Below are 23,160 nucleotides of genomic sequence, written 5' to 3'. Positions count from 1 at the left end.
TGTACATTTCGGTATACTGCAAAATACTGCATTAATTAGAAACATGGTGTAGCACAAACACAGCATAAATTAGAAAGAGTGTGCTGTAAACACTGTTAATTAGTTATCAGATACTATAATATGGCTGGCAGAGACGACAAGCAGAGATCTGGATCTAAATGAATTAAACAAAACAACTAACACAAACACAGGGAACACGAGGGACAGGAGCATGACATGAAGCATTGTTGTAAGTTTAACACAATCAATATTCAGTGTTAGCATCTGCCTTTCAAAAGCACATCTTATCTTTACCCTGATCACCTGCTCTGATTGTCTCTGTTAATGACTCAGTGTTGCTAGTCTTTTGAAGAGAACAGCTTTGACCCGGAGCATTAAACGCTGTTATCCTGTTCTGCTCTACATCTCCTACAGAATCAGATCATCCATCAGTCTGTTCTTTTCTAGTGATTCTCTGAATACACATCTCACAGCATTTTACAGTTCACATCTGTGTACAGGTTGAACATTTATTTTAAATCCACAATTAGAATATTCCTACATACATGTTATGCAGCAAATTTAAGTATTTGCTGTTGTCCCCACGTGGAAATGCAGGAATTGCTTATTGTTCTTCATTCATTTCAGTTTTTCTTTTAAATAATTGATTCAAGTGGACATGCAAAGATTTAAACTTAAAATTTAAACAATTTCCAGTATCAGTTCCAAGATGTTGCAGCTGTTTATACTATAATACTGATAATTAAAAGAAAATGCACAATTCACAATAATCCAAAAGTAAAGTTCTCATGACTTCAGTCTATCAATTAACAATTTGTGAAGTGAAAAGCTGCATGTTTGTAAGAAACAAACTGGACAAAATACCAGTCCATAATCCATAAGAGTATATTTATCTGACAAGACAATTTTTTCACTGGGGAAAGCTATATTGTGGTTACAATATAGAAACAATTACAAGATACATTTGTTTGAAGTAAAAAAAAAAGTTTTTTTTTTTTATTACAAACATATGGCTTTTAACTTCACAAGACATTAATTGATCAACTGGAGTTGTATTGAGTACTTGTGAAATATTGCAACATATTTTCCAAGTGTTTGTCACTGCAGAGGATCTGTTGGTGAAGAAGTGATGTAACCAAATCTGTTCTGATGAAGAAACAAATTTATCTAATGATGGCCTGAGGGTGAATACATTTTCAGCAAATGTTTATTTTTGGTAAATTATTCATTTGAATCTTTCTCTGACTTTTTGTTGCCATGGGACTATGTGTTTTGATGTTTCTATGCAAACCTCAGTGTCACAGTTTTCCCTCATTTAACCGACTTGCTGAATACAACAACAGCATTCTTAGGGTGATAAAAGGTTGCCACGGCAACCATAAGGCTTGTGCGCTCACCTGCTTCAACCTTCCCACAGCAGCAAAAATTTAAAATTTAAAATTATACTGACATCATGCCAAGTGAAAAAAGAGGGGGTCTGTTTCAGACTTTACACTCAAACTACACAATATAATTGTATCTTCAGATGCCAAAGGAGTTGGATCATTAAAAAAAATGACCCATAACAGATGTCTGTATAAATCAGAGGTTTTTGATTCTTTCTTAGGCCAACAAGCACCCCCCGACCCAGATATACGTGAAATGATGAAGGAATTAATGTTGTCATGCCAATCACTCTGCATTTCAAGTTCAAGTGGACAGTATTTGCAGTGAAGTGTTGTGTGTGTGCGGAGGTGGGTCTGTGTATAACCTCTCTCTTCTTCTTGTGTCCTGATTACTCCTGCGGTGATTGTGTTTTCAGCAATCTCTCAGAGGAGCGCTGAAGTGGTGGACAGAGGCAAGAGCAATATCAGATCCCTTAACATCCTCACAGCGTCACTTCTTTCCATTGTCATTACATTCCAGTGGCATTACATAACTTACTCAATAATGGATCCTCTTAAGTGAAAGGGTGCTGTCAAAATGAGAGTTAAAACATCTGATAAAAAAAAGCCAATTATTTAGAACTGTTTCAAACTGTTTTCATCTCTCATGAATCAGATGAGACAACTTTATTGCTGGAGAAAGCAATGTGGATAGAGGACTAGTATTTTAGCCAGCCTAGAAGCAACAGTTTTAACTAAAAACATTATGTTTCTTACAAACTCACAGCTTTCCCTTCATGTTACTGGACGGACTAAAGCCATATGGATTACATTCGATGACTGTGATGTTAATATCAGCTGTTTGGACTCCCATTCTGACTGCACCCATTCACTGTAGAGGATCCGTTGGTGACAGCGGTAGGCCCTATTGTTTTAAAAAGAATTCAAATGTATTCAAATTAATTATTTATGAGTGAATAATAAAAATAGGATATTGCCATTATTATGTCATTAGAATACACTGAACTATTTTTTATTTTATTTTATTTTACTCAAAACATGCAGAAATGTAGCTGGACTTTATATTTGTTAAGTTGCCATGGCAGCCACACAAAAGCATGGAGCGCTGCACCCTATTGCCCACTTCAGAGCAGCATACAACATCCTATTGTACCACACACTCATTTTCTACACCACTTGTTCTTGTGGGTCTTCAAGGCTGCACTACACACACAACAGCCAAATGTCTCTGCATTTTAATGAGTCACACATGATGTAATGCAGTATGTTCTTTCCTATAGAGATGCAAAACAATAAGGTTGCAGCAATTTAGAGCTGTTTTTTTCCCTGTGCGTCCTTTGCATAATTACACATTTTAGCTGTAGCTGTGTTAAAAAAAAAAAAAAAGCTACAACCTAGGAATCTTTTTGTTTCTGCTGAAAGACATGATCCTTAAACACATTACGATTCACTAAACAGGAGAGTCACGTTTTTAACTATAACTGTTAAGTCTGTTCTGGCCTTTTAGGTCTCTTTAAACATGTTTGGTGTAGTAATATTTATTATACATATATAAAGATCCCAGGTTTATTCAGGGTTTATTCAATGTTTGCTCATTCAAGTGCAGTAGCACTTCAGTTGTAGCAACCAGTTGTACAAAAATAACATCACTGCCATCTACAGGATGCTCTGCAAAATAATAAAAGGGCACGGAAGAAATCAACTTATGATGACGCAATGTACAGTGTAAATTTTTGTTATTGTTGAAGCCCCATCCTCATTACCACTCTTTAGAACATTTTTATTAAGATATTTCATTTAAAACCTGACTATAAAGTTGATTTATATCTGTATCCAACAATTAAATCATCCAACTTTATATTTGACATTATATTTTTCATTAATAGTGAGTTATTTATAGTAAATATTTATTTTATTTGTTTTACAAAATTTGGTCGCAAACTAGCTACACTCTAAGGAAAAGGTACAAAGTACTCCCTGGGGTGGTACCCAAAGGTACAAAAGGTAAAGGCACCTTATTTGGGCAACTTTGTACCTTATTTATCCCTATTAGTGGCTGACATCTGAAAAGTATTGCTTTAAAAGCACATATTAGTACATTAAAGGGTAGCTCACTAGCAGTGTTGGGGAGTAACTAGTTACATGTAACGGCGTTACGTAATTTAATTACAAAATTATTGTAACTGTAATTAGTTACAGTTACTACGAAAAAATGAGTAATTAAATTACAGTTACTTATGAAATTTTTAACGATTACAAAGGGGATTACATTTGAATATTTACACACATCCACATACAGATTTAACTTATTTCTTTCCCAAATTGCACTGACAATTCTGAGACATACCGCCCTAATAATTTCTGGGATGCGGAAACACAGTCTGGTTCGTAGAATCCAGTCATAAAAACGGAATGCCTAACGCGGACGGAATATGCCACATTTTGGATGACTAAATCAAAAGTAGGTCAGTACACTTGAATCAAAACATGACATCGACTAGTGTCTGTGAATATAAAGCCCCAAAAATTCAATATATGACTTGCACATTCTGCCTGTCTGTGGAAATCAGGCGCGGACTGGACACCGGGAGAACCGGGACAATTCCCGGTGACCTGGCAGCCGATTTTGCCCCACTATTTAATATCATTATTGTATAATTCCCTGCCGAATGTACTAAAGCGATCATTTGCGAATCCGCCATTTGATAATTAAATCTCTAATAAATCATGAAGTGTTAGTCATGACTCGCGCGCACTCCGCGCCTCCGCCAAACGGTTTGGATCAGACTCAGAGTAATCAATGCGAGAGAGAGAGAGAGAGAGAGAGAGAGAGAGAGAGAGAGAGAGAGAGAGAGAGGGAGGGAGGGAGAGAGAGAGGGAGAGAGAGAGGGAGAGAGAGAGGGAGAGAGAGGATTGCTGGAGCAGAGAAGCTGAACTACTGTTCAGGCTTTCAGGTCAGTTTCATCTGTAAAGATGCTTTTTTGTCTTTGTTTTTTTTTTTTTTTTAATCAAGCAGCAGCACGTTGCTCACCAGTCATCACTCAAAATACTATATAAAGGACATCATTATTATCTGTTGTAATGCTACAGTAGGAATTTATCTGAAAAAAAATCCGATTTTTTTATAGGTTTAGGGGGAGCTACGACAGACAACAACACAACCCTTACGAAAATTAACATTTTAATATTTAACTATAAATCCAGAGAAAATGGTTACTATTGTTTAAATGTGGTAACCAAAAATGTAAAATTATTTTACAAATGTATTTATTTAAAAATAAATACAAATCCATTTGCAAAAAAACAAAAACATAACAAGGTTATTTTACTTTTATATAGGCTAATAAAAGCAAGGTTAATTTTTGTAAGGGAAAAACATGACTCACGTACAGTATTAGGATTTTTCTATAAAGATATTGTAGTATTGCAGAGTATTGTATTGTAAAGTATAGTTTTGTTCAATCTTGAGTATTAAAGTCACGAGAGAGATGGATAAGAGGGCAAAATAAAGAAACTGAAGAGAAAAATGGAAGTGAAGGTGCAGTTCAGGAGAGAACTTTTAATTATTTTGCATGTCCCCAAATTAAAGATTTAAACCTTTTTTTTTATGTCAGGGCCATACAAAAAATAGTTTTGTCCATGAATTTGTTTGTATGAGTTTGAATTTTCCAGTCTGAATTTTTTTCCCAGTCCGCCCCTCCTGTAAATTAATGGCAAAGACATGGTTTCATTTACTACACATAGGCCTACTGAAGCTCGCAGTGTTTTCAACCTCTGCCATCTCAATATAGGAGTACACGAGCACATAAACATAATTTCTAGAACTGCTCTGTGTCACTTCATGTGCATTTTACTTATTTTGAGAAAACTATCATCATATACAGAGACAGCAGTTTAAAAAAACACCAATGTTTAGGAGTTTATTACACAGAATACGTCACATGCTTATTAGATAACTGTATTTAAGTTGATGTATATGCTTTTATTTATTATTCTTTAATTTTCACAAATTTAGAAAAGTAATCAAAAAGTACTCAAAAGTAATTAGTTACATTACTTTAATAAAGTAATTGAAAAAGTTACACTACTATTACATTTTAAACAGGGTAACTTGTAATCTGTAACCTATTACATTTCCAAAGTAACCTTCCCAACACTGCTCACTAGTCGTAACCTTATTCCTTAAAGTGGATAGTTTATTCCTTTGTTGTTGTTGTTATTTTTGTTGTTGTTGTTGTTTTAAAATGTAAAATTTTATTCAGACTACATCTATATTAGCCGTATACATTCAAACATAAATGTATGCATTATAAAAATATGCAACACGTTTTAACAATGTAATTTAAAACTACTACAGTAGGTGGTGCAAGAGACTAAGTAGTATAACTTTGTCTTCACTCTTTTACTCATCATCCCTTGTTCCCACTGACTTGCTTAAACCACAGTGCATTCTTTATTTTCTTGAATCATATCAGTTTTGTTTCACAACTCCATTTATTAACTTGGACTTTTATAGTCAATTCAATTGCCAATGGATAAAATAAATTCTTTCCTTCCCTTTCAAAAAGTGGGTTGTAAAGGCTATGCCTGTTATTCAGAAAAGGTTTGGTGTGGTCTTCCATCAGGGATCAACAATAAGCAGGGCCAGCTGCCAAGGAATATAAGTTATATTATATCTGTTTAACTGTTGCAAATTAAAAGCCTAGAATTGTGTGCGCGCGCGCGCGTGTGTGTGTGTGTGTGTGTGTGAAGAACACTCAAATGAAACATTTAAATTAAAACATTTATTGAAAGACATGCATTCTTCAAGCTGCAAGTTTCAAGAAGAACAGCCAATAGAAAGAAACAGCTTTGTTTAGGTAGCTAGCCCATATAAAGTGCAGTTTCAGACTTTCCTCACTGTATGGAGACCAATGTGAACTTTGGAATGCGGAAGTAATGCGTGTCGTGGAGCAGCCAATAGTTCCAAACACTGATAGTTCCAGCGCTGAACTGCACACATTTTCAATGTTTCTGAAGTACGCTCGCTGGTAAGTTGATGAAATTACTGTATTTTCGACATTTGAACGCATTAGCCGACCTCTCATGAATCTATATAATAGTTGTATTTTATGAAGCCAGCTTTATTAATGTTTATTAGACGTAGGTAGACTCTTAATCGCTGCTATCTTAAGTAACAAACACTTAACTAATATTAGCTACCATAATCTGATGTTGGGCTACATTTACCTCAAATGTTCTTCAAGTTCGTTGACATACAACGTTTATCGTCGGTTATTAGATTTGTTGTTAAAGTGATTTACACTTGTATGCGACCGTATTAGTACACCTGATTACAATTAACTTTAGCCAGTTTAGCTAGAATTATTATTATTATTTATTTAATTTTTTTGCTAGCTCAACTAGATAACATGGGTAGCTTATATCTAGCAAGGTTGTTCCTTGGTTAATTTAGTCATTGAAGTTACACAGACCGTTTGTTAGACACTGCATTGTGATTATATATGAGAAGTACCATAAATGTGGATTATCCCAGCAAATAAAAAGTGTCATTGCAAAAAGAAATCTGTTTTTCAGTTGAAGAGGCTGACATTTGAAACCATTTGAGACTGACTTTTGACCAAAAAACTGAAGTCATGATTTTAATAGTTGTTATTTAGAATACAGTAAAGTATTTCAGCTGCATAACTCATGTTCATGGCTCTTTTATCTAACAGTCTCGTGTGTGTGTGTAATGGAATGTATACACATGAAACCAGAATATATCTTTGTAGATATTAAGTATTTTTTGATTGCATTAAATTTTACAATATTTCACTTTCTCTCTTTTAGGAGGTGAAAAATAAGTCTAAACCCTTATACCTAGATAAAGTAACGGTAATTTAAGTTCTAGCTGTCAAACAGGTGGGATTTAATTTGCAAAGCCATACACTGTAAGCCATCACTGTATGTGTGTGTTGTCCTGTTTGTTTTCAACAGGATGTATTATTGGTGGGGAGTGTAGCAGTGGCCAGGCTGGGGAGCTTATGGTTCCTGTAAACAATGGAGTGATGATGAAGCTGGTTTACTTACCCTCTCACAGGATGTAATGTTTAATTAAATGTTTTATTGAATGCAATCGGTTGTCTTGTATATTTTTCACTGTTGACATTCTCTCTTGCCTTAAAACTGAGCAGCTTCTGGCACTCATTGATATTCACTTGTTGTGCATGTATATATTTATGTGAATGTGTCTTAGCAATATATATATACAGTAATATTAACATTAACACAACTGGGTGAGGAACAGCCAAACTCAGCTAACAAGGTTGCTGAAGACAGTTTACTGTGAAAAAAAATATATACCACGGCAAGACGCAGCAACAAGACACAAGACACAAGGCAGATGTGCAGCCCAAGCTCTGTTGAAGAAGCACAAAGGAATTAAGGACTGGTCAGCAGTGTCACCCAAAGAAACTTACTACAGCAGATGAAAGGCACATCATGCTTACTTGCCTCACAATAAGAAGATGTCCAGCAGTACCATCAGCTCAGAGCTGCAGAAAACTAGAAGGTTTTAAGACAACTTTGATTCACTTTTTTTGATCCATTTCAAATGTTGACTACTCTATATTATATATACATTTATTTATTTTATTATATATATATATATATATATATATATATATGTATAATAAACACATGTAATGTATGTGTGTTTATTATATGCATGTATGTGTGTGTGTGTGTGTGTGTATATATATCAATGAAATGAAATGAACCTGAAGTTTTTTTTGTATGTGTGTGTATATTATTAGTATACAGACATACTGTAGGTAAATATAAACAGTACACTTATGTTTAGGGAAGGTTTAGCCTATGTTTAGGGGAGGATGAAGGGGTTAACCATACTGAAATTAATCCCGTTAACAGTAACGGTAATGTTATGGATCGTATTTAGGAAAAGAGAACACGCTGTAGGTGTAGTGAGCATAGTAATCAATGCATACGCGTTAATATTTGCCGAGTCGTTGCTGTAAATGTATTTTATGCAGCCCGATCTTCCCTCCAAAATCAAACACAAAAACTGATTAATGCCGTGTTTCCGCCACTCCCCAGAAAATAATGCTATTATATGTATGTAATGCAAATGTCAACGTAATAATCAATGTATATTATGCGTCAATATTTACCGACAATTGCTGCAAATATAGTTGCAGCTGTCTGTCCCGCTTAAAACCATTCAAACTGGTTGACAGCGCAGAGTTGTTTGGAACTATTGAGAGCTACATGAACCGCGTGGCGGCGAGATCAAAGAGTGTCGCAACTCTCATATTTAACGGCTCTGGTGCTAGCTAATTCTCCCTCACTCGTCACACATTTTAATGAACATTTTTTATTTATGATTATGAAAATAAAATTTATTTATATGATATGAATGTGTGTGTGTGTATATGAACCAAAAGAATGAACAGTGGAATTAATAAATTATAACGATATTAAATTAACAAAAATTCTCATTTATGCTCTACTGATGGGTGACCTCAGGAACCCCAGACGCTCTCCATCGTGTTAGACCACGTGTGTGCGCTGAGCACATGCACGCTCTTGCTGCAGGGACTGAACCATTCTAGTCCACAACATGGGTGACAGCAGTCCACGTATGTACGTATATTTTTAGGTTTTCCACAGTGACATAGCTGATCCTTGTTGGAATTACTTGAAAAAAGTTGTGATTGGAAAATAACAATATGTTGTAATATGTTAATATGTATACATTTACATATTACTTATTTACAATGTTGGGCAGTAACTAGTAACTTAGTTACTGTAATAATATTACTTTTTGTAGTAACTATTAGTATAACTAATAAGATTTCAGTAATAATATTACCGTTACCATCCATAAAACAGCTTAGTTACATAGTTACTTTGGATGCCTCAACCTTGCTGATTTAAAATCCAACAATCAAATAATTCTAAGATTTATTTTCATAATTTTCACCTCACACATGCATCTAATGTTCCCAGTGCAGAAGGCAAGCTTGGAATATGGAAAAGCTTACATTCACCAGATAGAAATGTTGCATTATACTAAAAAAAGACTTACACACTTTTGTGTAAGTTTTGGCTTTAATTTACTCTGGCATTACATCCAACCCAGATCCCTCTGATAAGCATGTGGTACATTATATTACTATAATTAAAAATATTTAATATTAAATATGTTTCAAGCTACTCATGAAACACTTACATCCATAATGAGTGTTTGTAATAACCTCTGACTGCGATCCAGTGTGGATTTTGAAATATGTTGTTAGCAACATTCTAAAAATAGACATTCTAACATTCTAAAATAATTTTATGAGGAAGATACACAGTTACAATTTCTGTGGTGCGTGAATAAAAAGTAATGTAACTAGTAGTGTAACTAATTACAGTTGCCAGAAAGTAATAAGTAAAGTAACAATATTACTTTTGAAAGGAGTGACTAGTAATGAGTAATATATTACTTTCTTTGAGGAAGTAGCCCAACACTGCTGTTGTAGCCAATGCCAAGTATTACTAGAAAGTAAAGGTCATTGAGATGACGCATTTATATATATATATATATATATATATATATATATATATATATATATATATATATATATATATATATATATATTCAAAATGCATAAAAAAGTTGTTCTACAAGTTGTGTTAATTAAGTATATTTATAGTCAAAATGTTCTGTTGGTATTTAGGCCAATTCTTGATACTCATGACTGAAAAAATCACGATATTTGAAATAAAATAATATTTTTTTTTTTTTTTTTTTTTACAAATTATGATTTAAGTTGGGGTCTACTGTGTATGCACATGTGTAAATTGTCGTTCATGCATTAAACCATCATAAATAAAAAGGAAAGAACACACAGTTATTTTTATTTAAAAACAAATTATCACACCAATTCTCATATTCGGCTCACCTTACCACGTTAACAACATTGATTTAACGTAACTTAAAGCCACAAGAGGCGTACCGTGTACATTTGTCCTCATAGGTCAGCAGTCCCCCCTGTACAGGAAAGTGGGACGATCCAGTCAAGTTCTTACTTGACTTCATTCAGGGTTCATCCAGTTCAGACTAGCAGCTCGTTGTTGTTTGAATCTCGCTTCCCCATTGAATGAAAACAAACGATGATGTCAATGAACATATAAGCGCTGCGAAACTTCCTCAAGCTCTAGAAATATGAACGCGGAAGGTGTTTACAAGCGCACGCACAAAACGTGAGGAGGCGCGATGGATGCAAAGGACAGAGAGCGGCTGCGGACACGGAACGCTTGCAAAAGAACCGAAAGCGCCAGTGTCCTGCGCTCGCTCAGCGTCGACAACATAAACGATAATGAGCCAATGGCAGGCGTCTCGGACCTGGTTAAACATGGCAGTCTTGAACAGCGACTCATCGCACCGAGGTACAGCTTGCTCCGTGAAGTTGGCAGGGGCAGTTATGGCGTTGTGTACGAAGCCGTTGCCCGTAAATCAGGTGCAAGAGTGGCGGTGAAGAAGCTGCGCTGTGACGCGCCTGAGAACGTGGAGCTGGCGCTGGCGGAGTTTTGGGCTCTGACCAGTCTGGAGAAGCGCCATGAGAATGTGGTGCAGCTGGAGGAGTGTGTGCTCCAAAGGAACGGGATGGCCCAGAAAATAAGCCATGGCAATACGCGTTCAAAGCAGTATTTGAGGTTGGTCGAGACCTCGTTGAAAGGTGAGATGTTATTATTCAGGCCCTGGCATTTTTTCTGGAAGGTCAGCGATGGGAGAATGCTTTGTCACGAGCTCAAACAGTGGCCATTGTTTTTGGTCGTTCACTCATTTGGTAGCAATGGCATATTAGCCATTTAAAATATAAGAAATGTCAATTTTTATTAGTTTTCCCATTGTACTCTGAAACAAAACGGTGAGACTCCATTGTTTGTAAGCGAGTCGTGTGGCGTTTCACCGATGACACCGGACGTCGATATTGCGCATGTCTACATTAAGACTGTTTACATTTTATGTAAGAATGTGGCTACTGTCGGTCAGGTTTGCCCTCCCCCACCCTCCTCTCGGTTATGAAACTCTGAGGTTGGAGGTGGGGGAGGTGCTGTGTTGGGGTCAAACCTTCTCCACACCCGCTATACCAACTTCTAACAATGAAGGAAGTGTGTTTCCTTACATGACAACTGTGTAAATCATCTTACTGGTGAAAAAGAGACAATGGGGATTTAGTACAGACATTCCAGGCCAATTTGATGTCATGCATCTTAATGTCTTCTTTGTGTGACTTCTTTCACATGCTGATCTTCTGAATCATGTAGGCTTTTATTCTGTATGATATGCAAAGTGTTGTTAGATGCATTTGCTTGAAAGCTGTTTGTCTGGTCTATATTTAGTGTAAATGGAAGTGAAAGTAGGGTTTTACTTTAATATGGGTGAAATGTTATGAATTAATGATTTTAAGTGTTTCCAACACCTAATCTCTAGTGGGAACACAAGACTAGTGTCAAAGTCTCATTGGTTATGTGGAAATAACTGAAATAGTATGTTAAATCATGTGAGCTACCATGTCATGCAATGACTTAGTTAATGAAGACAATAATAGCAAATAAACTTGTACTCAGCACCGCTTTATCTCCGATTTAAATGATTTTCAAGCAATTTCCTTGATGTTAAAGTATTTTTCATAATTTGAACTATCAACTTGATAGAGCCTTTAGACTGTTTTGTGATATTATGGTAATAACCGGTGACATTCACAGTGTGTGTTATATTTACAGCAGATGTGCAGATTCACATAGTGCTTGCTCAACAAAACCAAAGAAAGTGATGAAAATAACGCCCATGAAAGCACAGGAACATGCTTATTAATTAGACTAAGGCATTTTGGCTCGTATCGGGATACAAGCCGGTTTGTTGTTCTTATGGGAGCTTGTCCAGTCCTGTGAGAAGAAAACTCAACAGTTCAAACTGGTTTCACAGCAATCCAACCTCTAAAACTGATGGCAAATCCATTCTTCTTTTAACACTTTTCATTGCATTAACTCCTTGTTTTATCTGCTGCTCTCATTCTCCCATCTTATAAAACATGTTTACTTGCTATAGAACACAAATATGTTATGTGGAAGGTTTTCCTACAGTTTTCGCTCCCATGCTGATGTGTTTTTTCTCTTTTCCTAAACACAAGGTTGAGGTGTGACATATAAAAGAAAAAAAGTTACGTTTACCTCATGGTCCCTTTAATGTTAATGTTGTCCCTTTAAGTTGTTGCACTTGACAGCCATATTTGTAAGCTATTTCCAGGCATGCATGTACAGCTCATATCTACTTGAATGGGGAAAGACCAAACCTATGTAACAGTAGCATGTTTCAAATCAGCAATGAAATTTGACAACATAAATTCATAAATTGTGCTAATGTGCATGCATTCTATGGTAAACAAATTAATTTAAACTTCAAATCAGGATTTCCATTCCTGTAAATGACGATTGGTACTTTTACCTGTAAGGCGAAACTACAGCTGCCATATTGTGTGGCACAATTTATCTACAAATAGACCTTCTCTGCCTTATACAGTTTCTGGTTTACATTATAGCCATGATTTAATACTTGATATTAGTCAGAGGCATGTGATTATTAGTGCAAAGGACATTATCATTTTATTGAGCATTTTATTTCATCCGGTATTTTTGGTCTGTTTATCCAAACAGACTGACTTGTAGGAGTGCAACAGGATATCAACGAAATCAAAGCCAAAAAACACACACTAAAAGCCACAAATCTCCAATTTTGATTTCATGCCTTCTTTAAACATCATAAATAATCTAACTTAATGTCAATAAGCAACAACTGGTAGTTTAAACCATAGTATTTCTGTTGAAGGTGAATTCATTTAAGACTTTTATTAGACAACAACAGTGTTGAGTAGGTTCTGCGAAAGTTGCATTATAATCCTTCCTTTTGAAATCATGGTTGTTTTTTATTAAAGTTTCATACCAATGCAAACATCTCCTCAACATTGAAATTTAAGTATATTCATCTTTGCATCTTTTTTGTTTGTGTGTGTGTGTGTTCTTTTAGGTGAGCGTGTATTGTCGTGTCCTGATGAGCCTTGCTACCTGTGGTTTGTTATGGAGTTTTGCGAGGGAGGGGATCTGAATCAATTCATCTTGTCGCGACGGCCTGATCCCCGAACCAATGCCAGCTTCATGATGCAGCTGAGTAGCGCTGTGGCATTCCTGCATGAAAACAACATTGTTCACAGAGACCTTAAACCAGATAATATCCTCATCTCGGAGCGTTCTGGCGCACCTGTGTTGAAAGTAGCAGATTTTGGACTGAGCAAAGTGTGTGCTGGTCTGAGTGCCGGAGTACGAGACTCAGAGGAGGGACAGGACAAAATCAAGAACAGTGTTAACATCAACAAGTTCTGGCTCTCATCGGCATGCGGCTCAGACTTTTACATGGCACCAGAGGTTTGGGAAGGACATTACACAGCCAAAGCAGACATTTTTGCTGTAGGCATTATCATCTGGGCCATGATAGAGAGAATTACATTCATTGACGCCGAGTCAAAACGGGAGCTTCTCGGGACGTATGTGCGGCAAGGTTCCGATATCGTCCCAGTTGGAGAGGCTCTTTTGGAGAACCCAAAGATGGTGCTGAGTATTCCCCAGCGCAGGCGCTCGCACATGCCTGAGGCACTCCGGAAACTTTTGCAAGACATGCTGGCCGTCAATCCTCAGGACCGACCAGACGCACTAGAACTGCACAGCAGGATGGGACAGGTCACTTGCGCAGCGTGAACTCTGACCTGAATGCACACACAGGTAAGCCTTTGCCAGTTCAGTTTCCATAAATGTTGTTTTTTGACTTTGTTTTTGTGTCCAGTGGCAGTAATCGCAGCTGTTAACAGACAATGGTAGAATGGCAGAAATGCTGTGTATTCTTATGTTATCTCTTCAGGACAAACGCAGGATGAATTTGAAAGCTGGTAGAAAATTTGATATTATGCTCTTTTACAAAGTCTTGATTTTGTTTTGGGGGAGTACTTGAACATGCTCTCATGCTTGGTGGTTTGAAAAATGCATTATTTTTCACATAATTTGCATTGTTACAATACCTTTTTCCCCAGCCTGGGCACAAACATCTCGATTAGTTCCAGGTTTGATGAAGGCCCGTCTTCCAAATAACTAAATGTGTTGTGATTAATTAGCTGTTCTAGTGTGTTGTGATTGGTCAACAACTTAGGCGATGTTTCAGGACTGCCACGCCCCTTGCCAAAGCAGCAAGTTCTGTCTGCTCCGTTAAGGAAAGTGTCAATTAGGGTTTGACGATGACTACAAAATTGGCATTGTACGATGTCTACAGAGAAACATCACATTGGACAATGACATCGGGGGGAGGAGTTAGGGGGTGTGCCAGAAGTGTGAATACGTAGGTGATTCAGGAAGACAAGGGAAACACATAATGATTGCTAATGGTTGCCTGTTACATTACAGTACTCAAAATTTCACATACCATATAAACAGAGAAAGGAGAGATGAATAAGGATGATTGCGAATGATTTGCAGATCCTCAGCACCACTGACAAACATCTAATCTTGTAAAATGTGTGGCAAGTACATCTGCTCCATAGTATAAACAGAGACCGTGCAATCGCAAATGATAAAGGATTCTTTGCAAGAGAAAGTATTGAAATATGTATTTTCCTCTCTTGTATTTATTCCTTTTAGGGGTTCTGTAGTACATGTAATTTTGTTTCAGAATATTGTATTGGGATGCGGTGTTATGCGGGGGAGCTTGGGATGGGGGATCACGATGTCGGCTCAACATCGCGATGTCTATCAGCCATCGGCGATAGTCGATGGCATCAGCTGTCGGCCCAACCCTAGCGTCAATATTGGCATATCAGTTTGAGCCAAATTCAGACCCCAAGAATATTGAGTCAGAGAATCACGCAGAAACTTTGCACACTGATATTGCCAGACATATTAGAGTGGTAACGTTGTTGTTGTTGTTGTTTTTTTTGGGCTAAATTGCATTTTAGGTACGATGTCAACAACTGCTTAAAAAAAAACTGGATTTACTATGTACAGATAAGTGCAGCTGTAATATGTAATGATTATTGGTCTTTAATTCTAGGGCTTGGTATTGTTCAAAATCTTTCGATCCGGTGACAATTTCGATACCTCAGTTTCGATACCGGTTCCTAATGATACTTTTTTCGATACCATATGTTTTAAAATCCATTTCAACATCAAAACAAATACATTAAACACAAACCTTTTATTTTTCACCTTAATTAAAACAAATTCTGGTAACACTTCACACTCAGGATAACATTATTAATACAACTGGTTGTGCTTTTTGGATAGGGGTGCGCCATTCAGGGGCAGACTGGGACCAAAAAGTTGCCCTGGACTTTCTGGCCCACAGCAGCCCACCACATCATAACGCAAACGCCCCCGTTTTGATGTCATTTATTAATTTAATATTTAAGTAAAAAGTTTGGGGATTTTTTTCCTCCGTTGAAAGAAAATAAAGAACAGCAGCTGTTCATTTAGCGACTCCTAGTGAGTGATACATGCTCATCAAGACACAAACATTCTTCTAGAACTCACACTTTGCATTAAGTTAGCAGATCCATATGAATCATGCATGAAATAGAAGTTTATAAACTCAAACGATAGCTTTATGTGCTTTACAGATGAACTTGAAGTCTTTATTCATTCGAGATGTTCAATAATAGATAATCTTTGGCTCGGTAATACAAGTTCATGATCCGATTAGTGAACCGATGATTCTTTTGCGTCAATCTTTTAAAATAATAATTTATTTTGTTTAACGAACCAATGTGTAAACCAGTGTTTCACAAATTGGATAGATCTGAGGTGCAGGGCTCGCAAAATCGTTAGCGCCACGTCCCGGGGCTATTGTGTTTTCCAGTCCGATGGGCTATCGTGGATAGTGATGTAAAATTCCTAACTTGATTCGTGTTGTTCACTCGCTTGAAGGGGTGAAACGGATCGTAGCTGATCGCTTGCACTTGTTTCTAAATATTGCTGATTCAAGCGTTTTAAACAATTCACGCGCGTTCGGAGCTTACGCTCACTCATTCAAAGCACGCGCTGCTAGCAGCATTTCAGACAATGCGCGTACAGAGAATGAATTCATCTTTCGCGTATCGTAACTTCTGAATGAACACAGACACACACAATTATATCAAAATAATTGTCTCTGCAAGTATTCTCGTAAACACAGTCGGTTATGTTTTAAGTGAACGTATGTGGCCTGCTGCTTAGAGAAATTCGCTGTACCGGATAAATCTGTCTCTCTCTCTCTGTTATTTAGACGACGTGAAAGGGGGCGTGTTTCAAGTTACGCAATGGAGTAGACAAAACACTCATGCAAACAAATGCTTCATTAACACCGGATTTGGTTGCAATACTCTTATCGCATATGTTGCACTTTGCGGACTCGGCATCCACTTTTATAAAGTGTAGCCACACTTTAGACCTCTTTGGCATTGTAAAACGGAAACGTTTTGAGAAAAAACAACTACACTTGTGTTGTGTGACTGCGAGTATCTTCAGAAATCCTCCCCATCACGTCACGTGGTGGTGGACAGCCAATCACGGCGAATTAAGCTCACACAGACACAGCCGCTTGGCAAAAAAAAAAAAACGGCTGCTTGGCTTTAGGAACCGAAATTTGGCACCAAAAGATAAATAATTTTTCGATACTCGTAGTATCGAAGTTTTTCGTTCGATACCATAAAGGCATCGAAGTTCGGTACCCAGCCCTATTTAATTCTAACATTATAACATGATAATCATTGCAGTGAAACTTATACAGATGAATTTATATACACACCATAGTCTCATAATTGAAATGTAAGTTCTGCAGATTACATCATTGTCCAGTATTGTACTGTAAGTTATTTATAAAGTGTTTTCATAACTGTAAAATACTTATTTACATAATTATTCAGGTGCATGTGTAATAACTGCATTAAAATTTCCAGCGAGGTAGAAAACGTATGCTGCAAGGTAGTGTTGTCACGGTACCAAAATTTCAGTATTCGGTACCGATACCAGTGAAAATCCACGGTTCTCGGTACCAATTTCGGTACCAAAGCAAAACACAAAAATATGCTAATTTAAAAAAAAAAAACTTTTTATCACTAAAAATAAAACCAATGCCATTCTTTATACTTATTTACAATTGTGTTTAAAGTTCTTCTACAAGTAATATAATTATGAAAAACAGTAAACAAGTTTCACCCAAATTTAATTTGTCTTTTAATTTATGAAATTTAAACACATTTTATTTTTTGGTAAATAAAGGGGATTTGCTATTAAAATTAAAACATGGAAGAAATATTGTGAGATTAATTTTTAATTAACAGTAGTAGCACTATCACATACATTTTACAAAATAATAGTAATATTTCTAGCACAATGCCTTTATGTAAAAATGAATTTGTAATGAATGCATATTTGTCATTTATCTGAACTTAAGACTGGTGGTGATGCTTAAGATATTTTTGTTCATTGAGGGTTTCTGTAAAAAAAAAAAAGTAATAATAATTATTTTTAAAAGATAATAATACTACTAATTCTACTACCATATTAACAACATACAATGCACTATGGATTGATGAGCTGCTGGTTCATGAATATTAATCACGTTGTCTGCGATCGGTCGAACTGATTTGCTGAAATCAAAACAGGGACGGTAAAAGATGAGCGCCAGCCAATGAATTTGACATTTGAGCATTAGCTCCGCCCACTACCGGAGAAACCGGCATATCTTCTGCTTGTTCGAAAATATGAATAATTCAAAATGAACTACATTATTTTGACAGAAGACAACAAAGAATATAGTTTACATGTAGCATGTCGATTCAGCTTGGTAAGACTCTCGCTCTCTCTCTTTGCATGTGTGAGAAACAAAGCTATCAGCAAAGCGACGGCGAGTCGTGCTCCTTCACACAGAGTTTACAATTCGGCAAACACCATAGACGGTAAAAGAGGCAAATACAGGTGTACTGTGCGTCCATTGAGATGAATTGAAAAGTACAGATCGCTTGATGGAGAGAGAACTCTGAAGCGCTCAGTCAGTGTTCAGCGAGTGAAAATATATCTGCGCCAATCTTATAATAGCCTCGAACACACACACACTGGCGAGTAAAATCTAAGAATTTATTAGCCAATGGCTAACAATAGACATAATTTACTCGCCCCGAGTAAAATTTATTCACATATGCGAGTGATTTACTCGCAATGTAGAGGCTGTTTTGACGGTTTTCTGTGAATACCTTTAAATTGACACTGGTTTTACTCAAATGAAACGGTAAAATGCTTGTGAAGTGACTCAGAACAGTTCTGGGGATGTTGTATGTCCTCATTATTGCAAGCGTCACGCGCTTCAGTCTATGTAGTAAAGAAACCATTCATTCATTAATTCACACAGAGACGCGCAGAACATGCAGGCAGATTTCAAACAACTTTTGCGGCTTAACATTTACAGATACTGGTCCATATGGAGTTTTGATTTGATTAATTTATGCTAACTTTGACAAACTCCGTGACTGTCCATATTAAAATGTAAGTTTCATTTTCATGACTGGATTTTGAGATTCCGTCCGCATTTTCTGCTTCGCGGAAATCATAGCGCTTTATGCATCCAGAACCGGGTTTGAACGGGTCCTCGGTACCACCGGTACTTACAGAAACCTAGTACCGTGACATTTTCATTTTTTTAGTACCGACTTGGTACCGAAGTACCGGGTCTTTTGACAACACTACTGCAAGGAAATTCAAAAGGCACGGGGTGGAAAAAAAGTACTCCTTTAAAAGTGTTTCTTCACCATGACGAAAGCTTAGTAGCACTTCTTCGTCATCGTAGTCTTGTCTGATGCACTCAACAAAGCGTTCTAACCACAACCTCATCCCTCGCTACCCCCCAACCATTCCAATTTCCGTAGGCGAGAATTATTTTATTGATATTCTAATGGACTGCTTTGTGACATCACAAAACCCTGAGAAAATCGCTGTAGTCCAAACGAGCCGTTCGTTGTAGTTCTTGAAAAAAATTTTTTATCATGTTACTGCAAGTGTCTTATTTGACCATTTCAGTTTCACAGTGGTTTTGACAGCTCTGCTGGGACTCTATCAGGATGTGATTTGTTTAATGACATGACTTTCAGAGAGCTTCTGTTCACATGCTATAACAGCCTCTTTTGTTTTTAAAAGTGCATGCTGGGATAGCTGTTATACAACCGCACCCATTCTCCACCACCCCTCCTCTAACACTCTCCATCCCTTCTTCTCTCTCTATTTTCCATACTCTTTGCCCTGGGGGACAATGCTCATCAGACAGACCAGGTGACTGGAAGTTCTTCCTAGTCCTGAAATGGAAAGATTTTTTGTTTTGACATGCCACACATAACTGACAGTTCCTTGCAAGAACCAGTTTAGTCAAAGTATTACAGCATTAGGGTGCATAATGAAGTTTTCTCAGTTTCAGTTATCAACCTAAATTAAGTTTTTTTTTTTTTAAATATTGATATTTATTATAGGTATCGATATTGAACCTTAACAAAAAAAATGAAAATTGTCATCAATTATTCACTCTCATATTGTTCCAAATCTATATGACTTTAAATCACAAATTAGGATATTTTTAATGAAACCTGAGAGATTTCTGTCCCTCCATTCAGGTGACCAAAACGTAAAAAATCTAAAAAGATTATAAAGGCTTCGTAATACAAATCATTAACTACACAGAGCTGTTGTTCACTGACAAGCTGTGCAAAACATGCTCAAAATATGATTAAATATCGCTTGTGATTTATGGTGCAGCCCTAGTTTAAAACCACATGAGTGAGTAAATGTTAACAGAATTTTGATATAGGTACATTGTCTCTTTAGTTTAAAAACACCAACAATTTAATGTGACGCAGTAAAATGTAATCTTAAGCAAATCTCAAAATGTATTAAAATGTAACCGTGAAATAAATGTTGCAATGACCAAATCATGCTGTAGCATTTATAGATGATTGATTTTAGTTTTTAGTATTTTATTTTTAGGTTAACTTAGAAAAAATAGTACATTATTTAATATTGCATTTCTAAAAATCATTATTTTCTTTTTGAATATTGGATTAGTTCAGCAGAGCATTTAAAGTAATGTATTTTATGGTTGAATGTCAGTCACTAAAATAGTATTTGTGTGCTCAAAAAGAGTATGAATGCATATGAAAGGGCTCGTGAGTTCCCCAGCCATTATGAGGACATTACAGCTGTCTGCTACTCCAGTCGTCTTTTGTTCACCATCCCCCTCTCCTTCTCTTCTGTTGCTACATTCAGACAGGAAAAGAAAACTGCTTGGAGCCTCTTGGTTCATTTGCTCTCTCTCTCTCTCTCTCTGGTCTGTATGTGTGGGACGTGAGATGGTGAGTTTGCATCCGAAACGGCATGCGCTGTGTAGTTTGAGTGACTGCAGCGGGGCGTTTAGTAGCTCTTCCTGACTCAGCACATAGTTTGAGCTGCAGGATATGAGGAGGGGTGAGCTCTTTATACTGTATGCATCTGAGATCAAGCGGTAGTCGTGTTGACTGATTACAAATAGCCTGCAAAGAGTTTTCTATGTGAGATGTTTTTAATGCTTGTAAATCTGATTACTTATCAAGCAATCTGAGATTTGGACCCATTAATTCATGCATTATGCAACAGAAATAGCCATCATGACATAATTTCAGCCTGTCAATCAACCTCTTCTCTTTTCAATTTGTATGTCTAGTGTTGTTTTCTGTCTTCTGGGTTCCCATGGTCAATGGAAAATGTATTATATTGGCTATTAATGCATTTTTAGTTCATATTAAATGTCTGTATAGTCAAATGTGTGACTATTTCAGGTACTAATCCTAATGACTTGTATTTTTTTTATTCTGTTTTAGGTTTTCCCTTTCCATAACAGACCAGAAGGGGCCGCGTTGCTTGGAAAACTGTGAATCCTCCATTGCTGATTTAATGTGAAGAGTACAAAGTACTCAACTTGAACACCAATACAAAGTTTGCCACAAAGAGATTTTCAACTGACCATTCACTTTTTTTTGTTTACATTAGTAATTTAAACGAATCATTCATTTATCCCAGAAGTGTTCAGCCTAAATCAATCATCAGTTATGTCACTCAGAGTGAAGTATAGCTAAAAATGATGTTATGATGCAGTGAGTACAATCAAGCTAAAACAAGCAAGGTCTTTAATAGTCTTCCTGAGGGACTGGGACTATAAAATTCTGTTCTCAGAGCCTCCCTGCTCGCTCATCTCCTCAAAACAATCATTTGCCATAAAAACAGACCATGAGGAAACTATTTCAGTTATTTTATTCAGTTTTATGAGCAGTAAAGCCTTCAGTTTTAGTTCACAAATTATTGTTAATTTTTTGGGGGGAAAATAAATCCAAATACAAGCAATTGTCACAAACCATGTAATTAACATAGTCTTACACTTGGGTCTTACTTTATGTTAAACATGCAACTCTACAAAATTTGATCATCTTTATCTTTCCTCTGTCACAACAAAACAGCTGAAATCACGGGAATTAAAGACCAACTTTTTTAACCTGGTTTTCATTTGCCATTAAAATGCTCATGATTTTAAGCCTAAACCCAATATTACGCAGATTTATCCTGGTGCCTTGAAGTCTAGTGATATAAGTGAGATTTCTAGTAGTGTTTTGTTTTGTTTTACAGCTTTATCTTTTAGACATGCAGTATGTTTTTAATATTTAAACACTTTACATATTAGACGTGCAGTTTAACCATTTAGGTGCTTGTTTGTACATTGTGTGAGAATATTTTTTGATCAAAAAAATGATTAATTATTCTGGTGCCCCATTTACAATAATGCTGTCACTTATGAAATAAACAGTGTGAACAACACTTCTGCACGGACACGCACACTTCTACAGTTTTACGGTTTAGTTGTTTTGAAATCTGGTAGATTAAAATATGGATTTGATTATGATTAAAGGGAGCAGTTAAAGACAGAGTGGTGTTTGTTTTATATAAGAAATACTACTTATGCATTTTCAATATAGAACAGATTTTTTGGTTGATTTGTCAAAAATCCAATATTTCTTTTTTGTTAACCGACTACTTGATGTTCTCAAAAACAGGATGGGAGCTCATTAGTGTAGCTCTTTCGAATGCTTCACAGAGAAGAATTTGGAGTGGTTTTGCCTGACAGTTCGTGTGTGCTATAGTTCTACCTCAGCACTCTTGTGTTTTAGTATCTAATTCACTAAATAAACTAACAGTGCTTTCTGTTTTTTGGTGAGGCTAGTAATTTTTTGTTTTTTTTTAATAATAAATCTATAGTGTTAAGCTTTTTAATCCTTTTAGCTTCTTGTATTCCCTTTTCTCTGTTTGTGACTGCTTATTGCTGTCTGCTGTGAGAGAAACTTGAGGCTTGAGAGATCAATCCTTTTTTTTTTTTTTTTTTTTAGATTCAGCCTCAGGTTTAAGGTATTTTGAGATTCTGGACGGTGTGGCTCTCCACATTGGAACAAGAAGTGTTTTGTTACTTTTTACGTGTTCAATTATGTTTTTATTTTGTAAGTTAATGCCATTTGGTTTTATTGGGAACATTCTTTCGGAATCTTTTAAATCCACTTTAATTTTCTCGAATGGCAATTTAAATGATTGTGTCTTTTACAAGGGTCAGTTAATCCTGGAAAGAGTTGGTAAAGTGTTTGCATTTGCT

General features: G+C 36.4%; 2 protein-coding genes across 2 annotated transcripts in view; both read left to right on the top strand.

The window, feature by feature from the left end:
• The first annotated feature begins 3,097 nt into the window (after positions 1-3,097).
• The window catches only part of gpr84 (G protein-coupled receptor 84), a 187,338-nt gene continuing 167,275 nt past the window's right edge, over positions 3,098-23,160 (top strand). The window contains exon 1 of the mRNA XM_059570860.1: positions 3,098-3,103. Within this exon, the coding sequence (XP_059426843.1) occupies positions 3,102-3,103 (2 nt within the window). The 5' untranslated portion in view covers positions 3,098-3,101. The remainder of the gene's footprint in view (positions 3,104-23,160) is intronic.
• Positions 10,494-22,743, top strand: LOC132161069 (serine/threonine-protein kinase 35-like). The gene is made up of 3 exons (XM_059570862.1): positions 10,494-11,113; positions 13,465-14,213; positions 21,350-22,743. Exons 1-2 carry the CDS (start codon positions 10,651-10,653, stop codon positions 14,187-14,189), a joined length of 1,188 nt encoding a protein of 395 aa, XP_059426845.1. The 5' UTR covers positions 10,494-10,650; the 3' UTR covers positions 14,190-14,213; positions 21,350-22,743.

Source organism: Carassius carassius, chromosome 17 (assembly GCF_963082965.1).
Source record: "Carassius carassius chromosome 17, fCarCar2.1, whole genome shotgun sequence".
Taxonomy (NCBI): Eukaryota; Metazoa; Chordata; class Actinopteri; order Cypriniformes; family Cyprinidae; genus Carassius; species Carassius carassius.
Note: the sequence above shows the minus strand (reverse complement) of the source record. Positions and strands in the feature narration are given on the sequence as shown.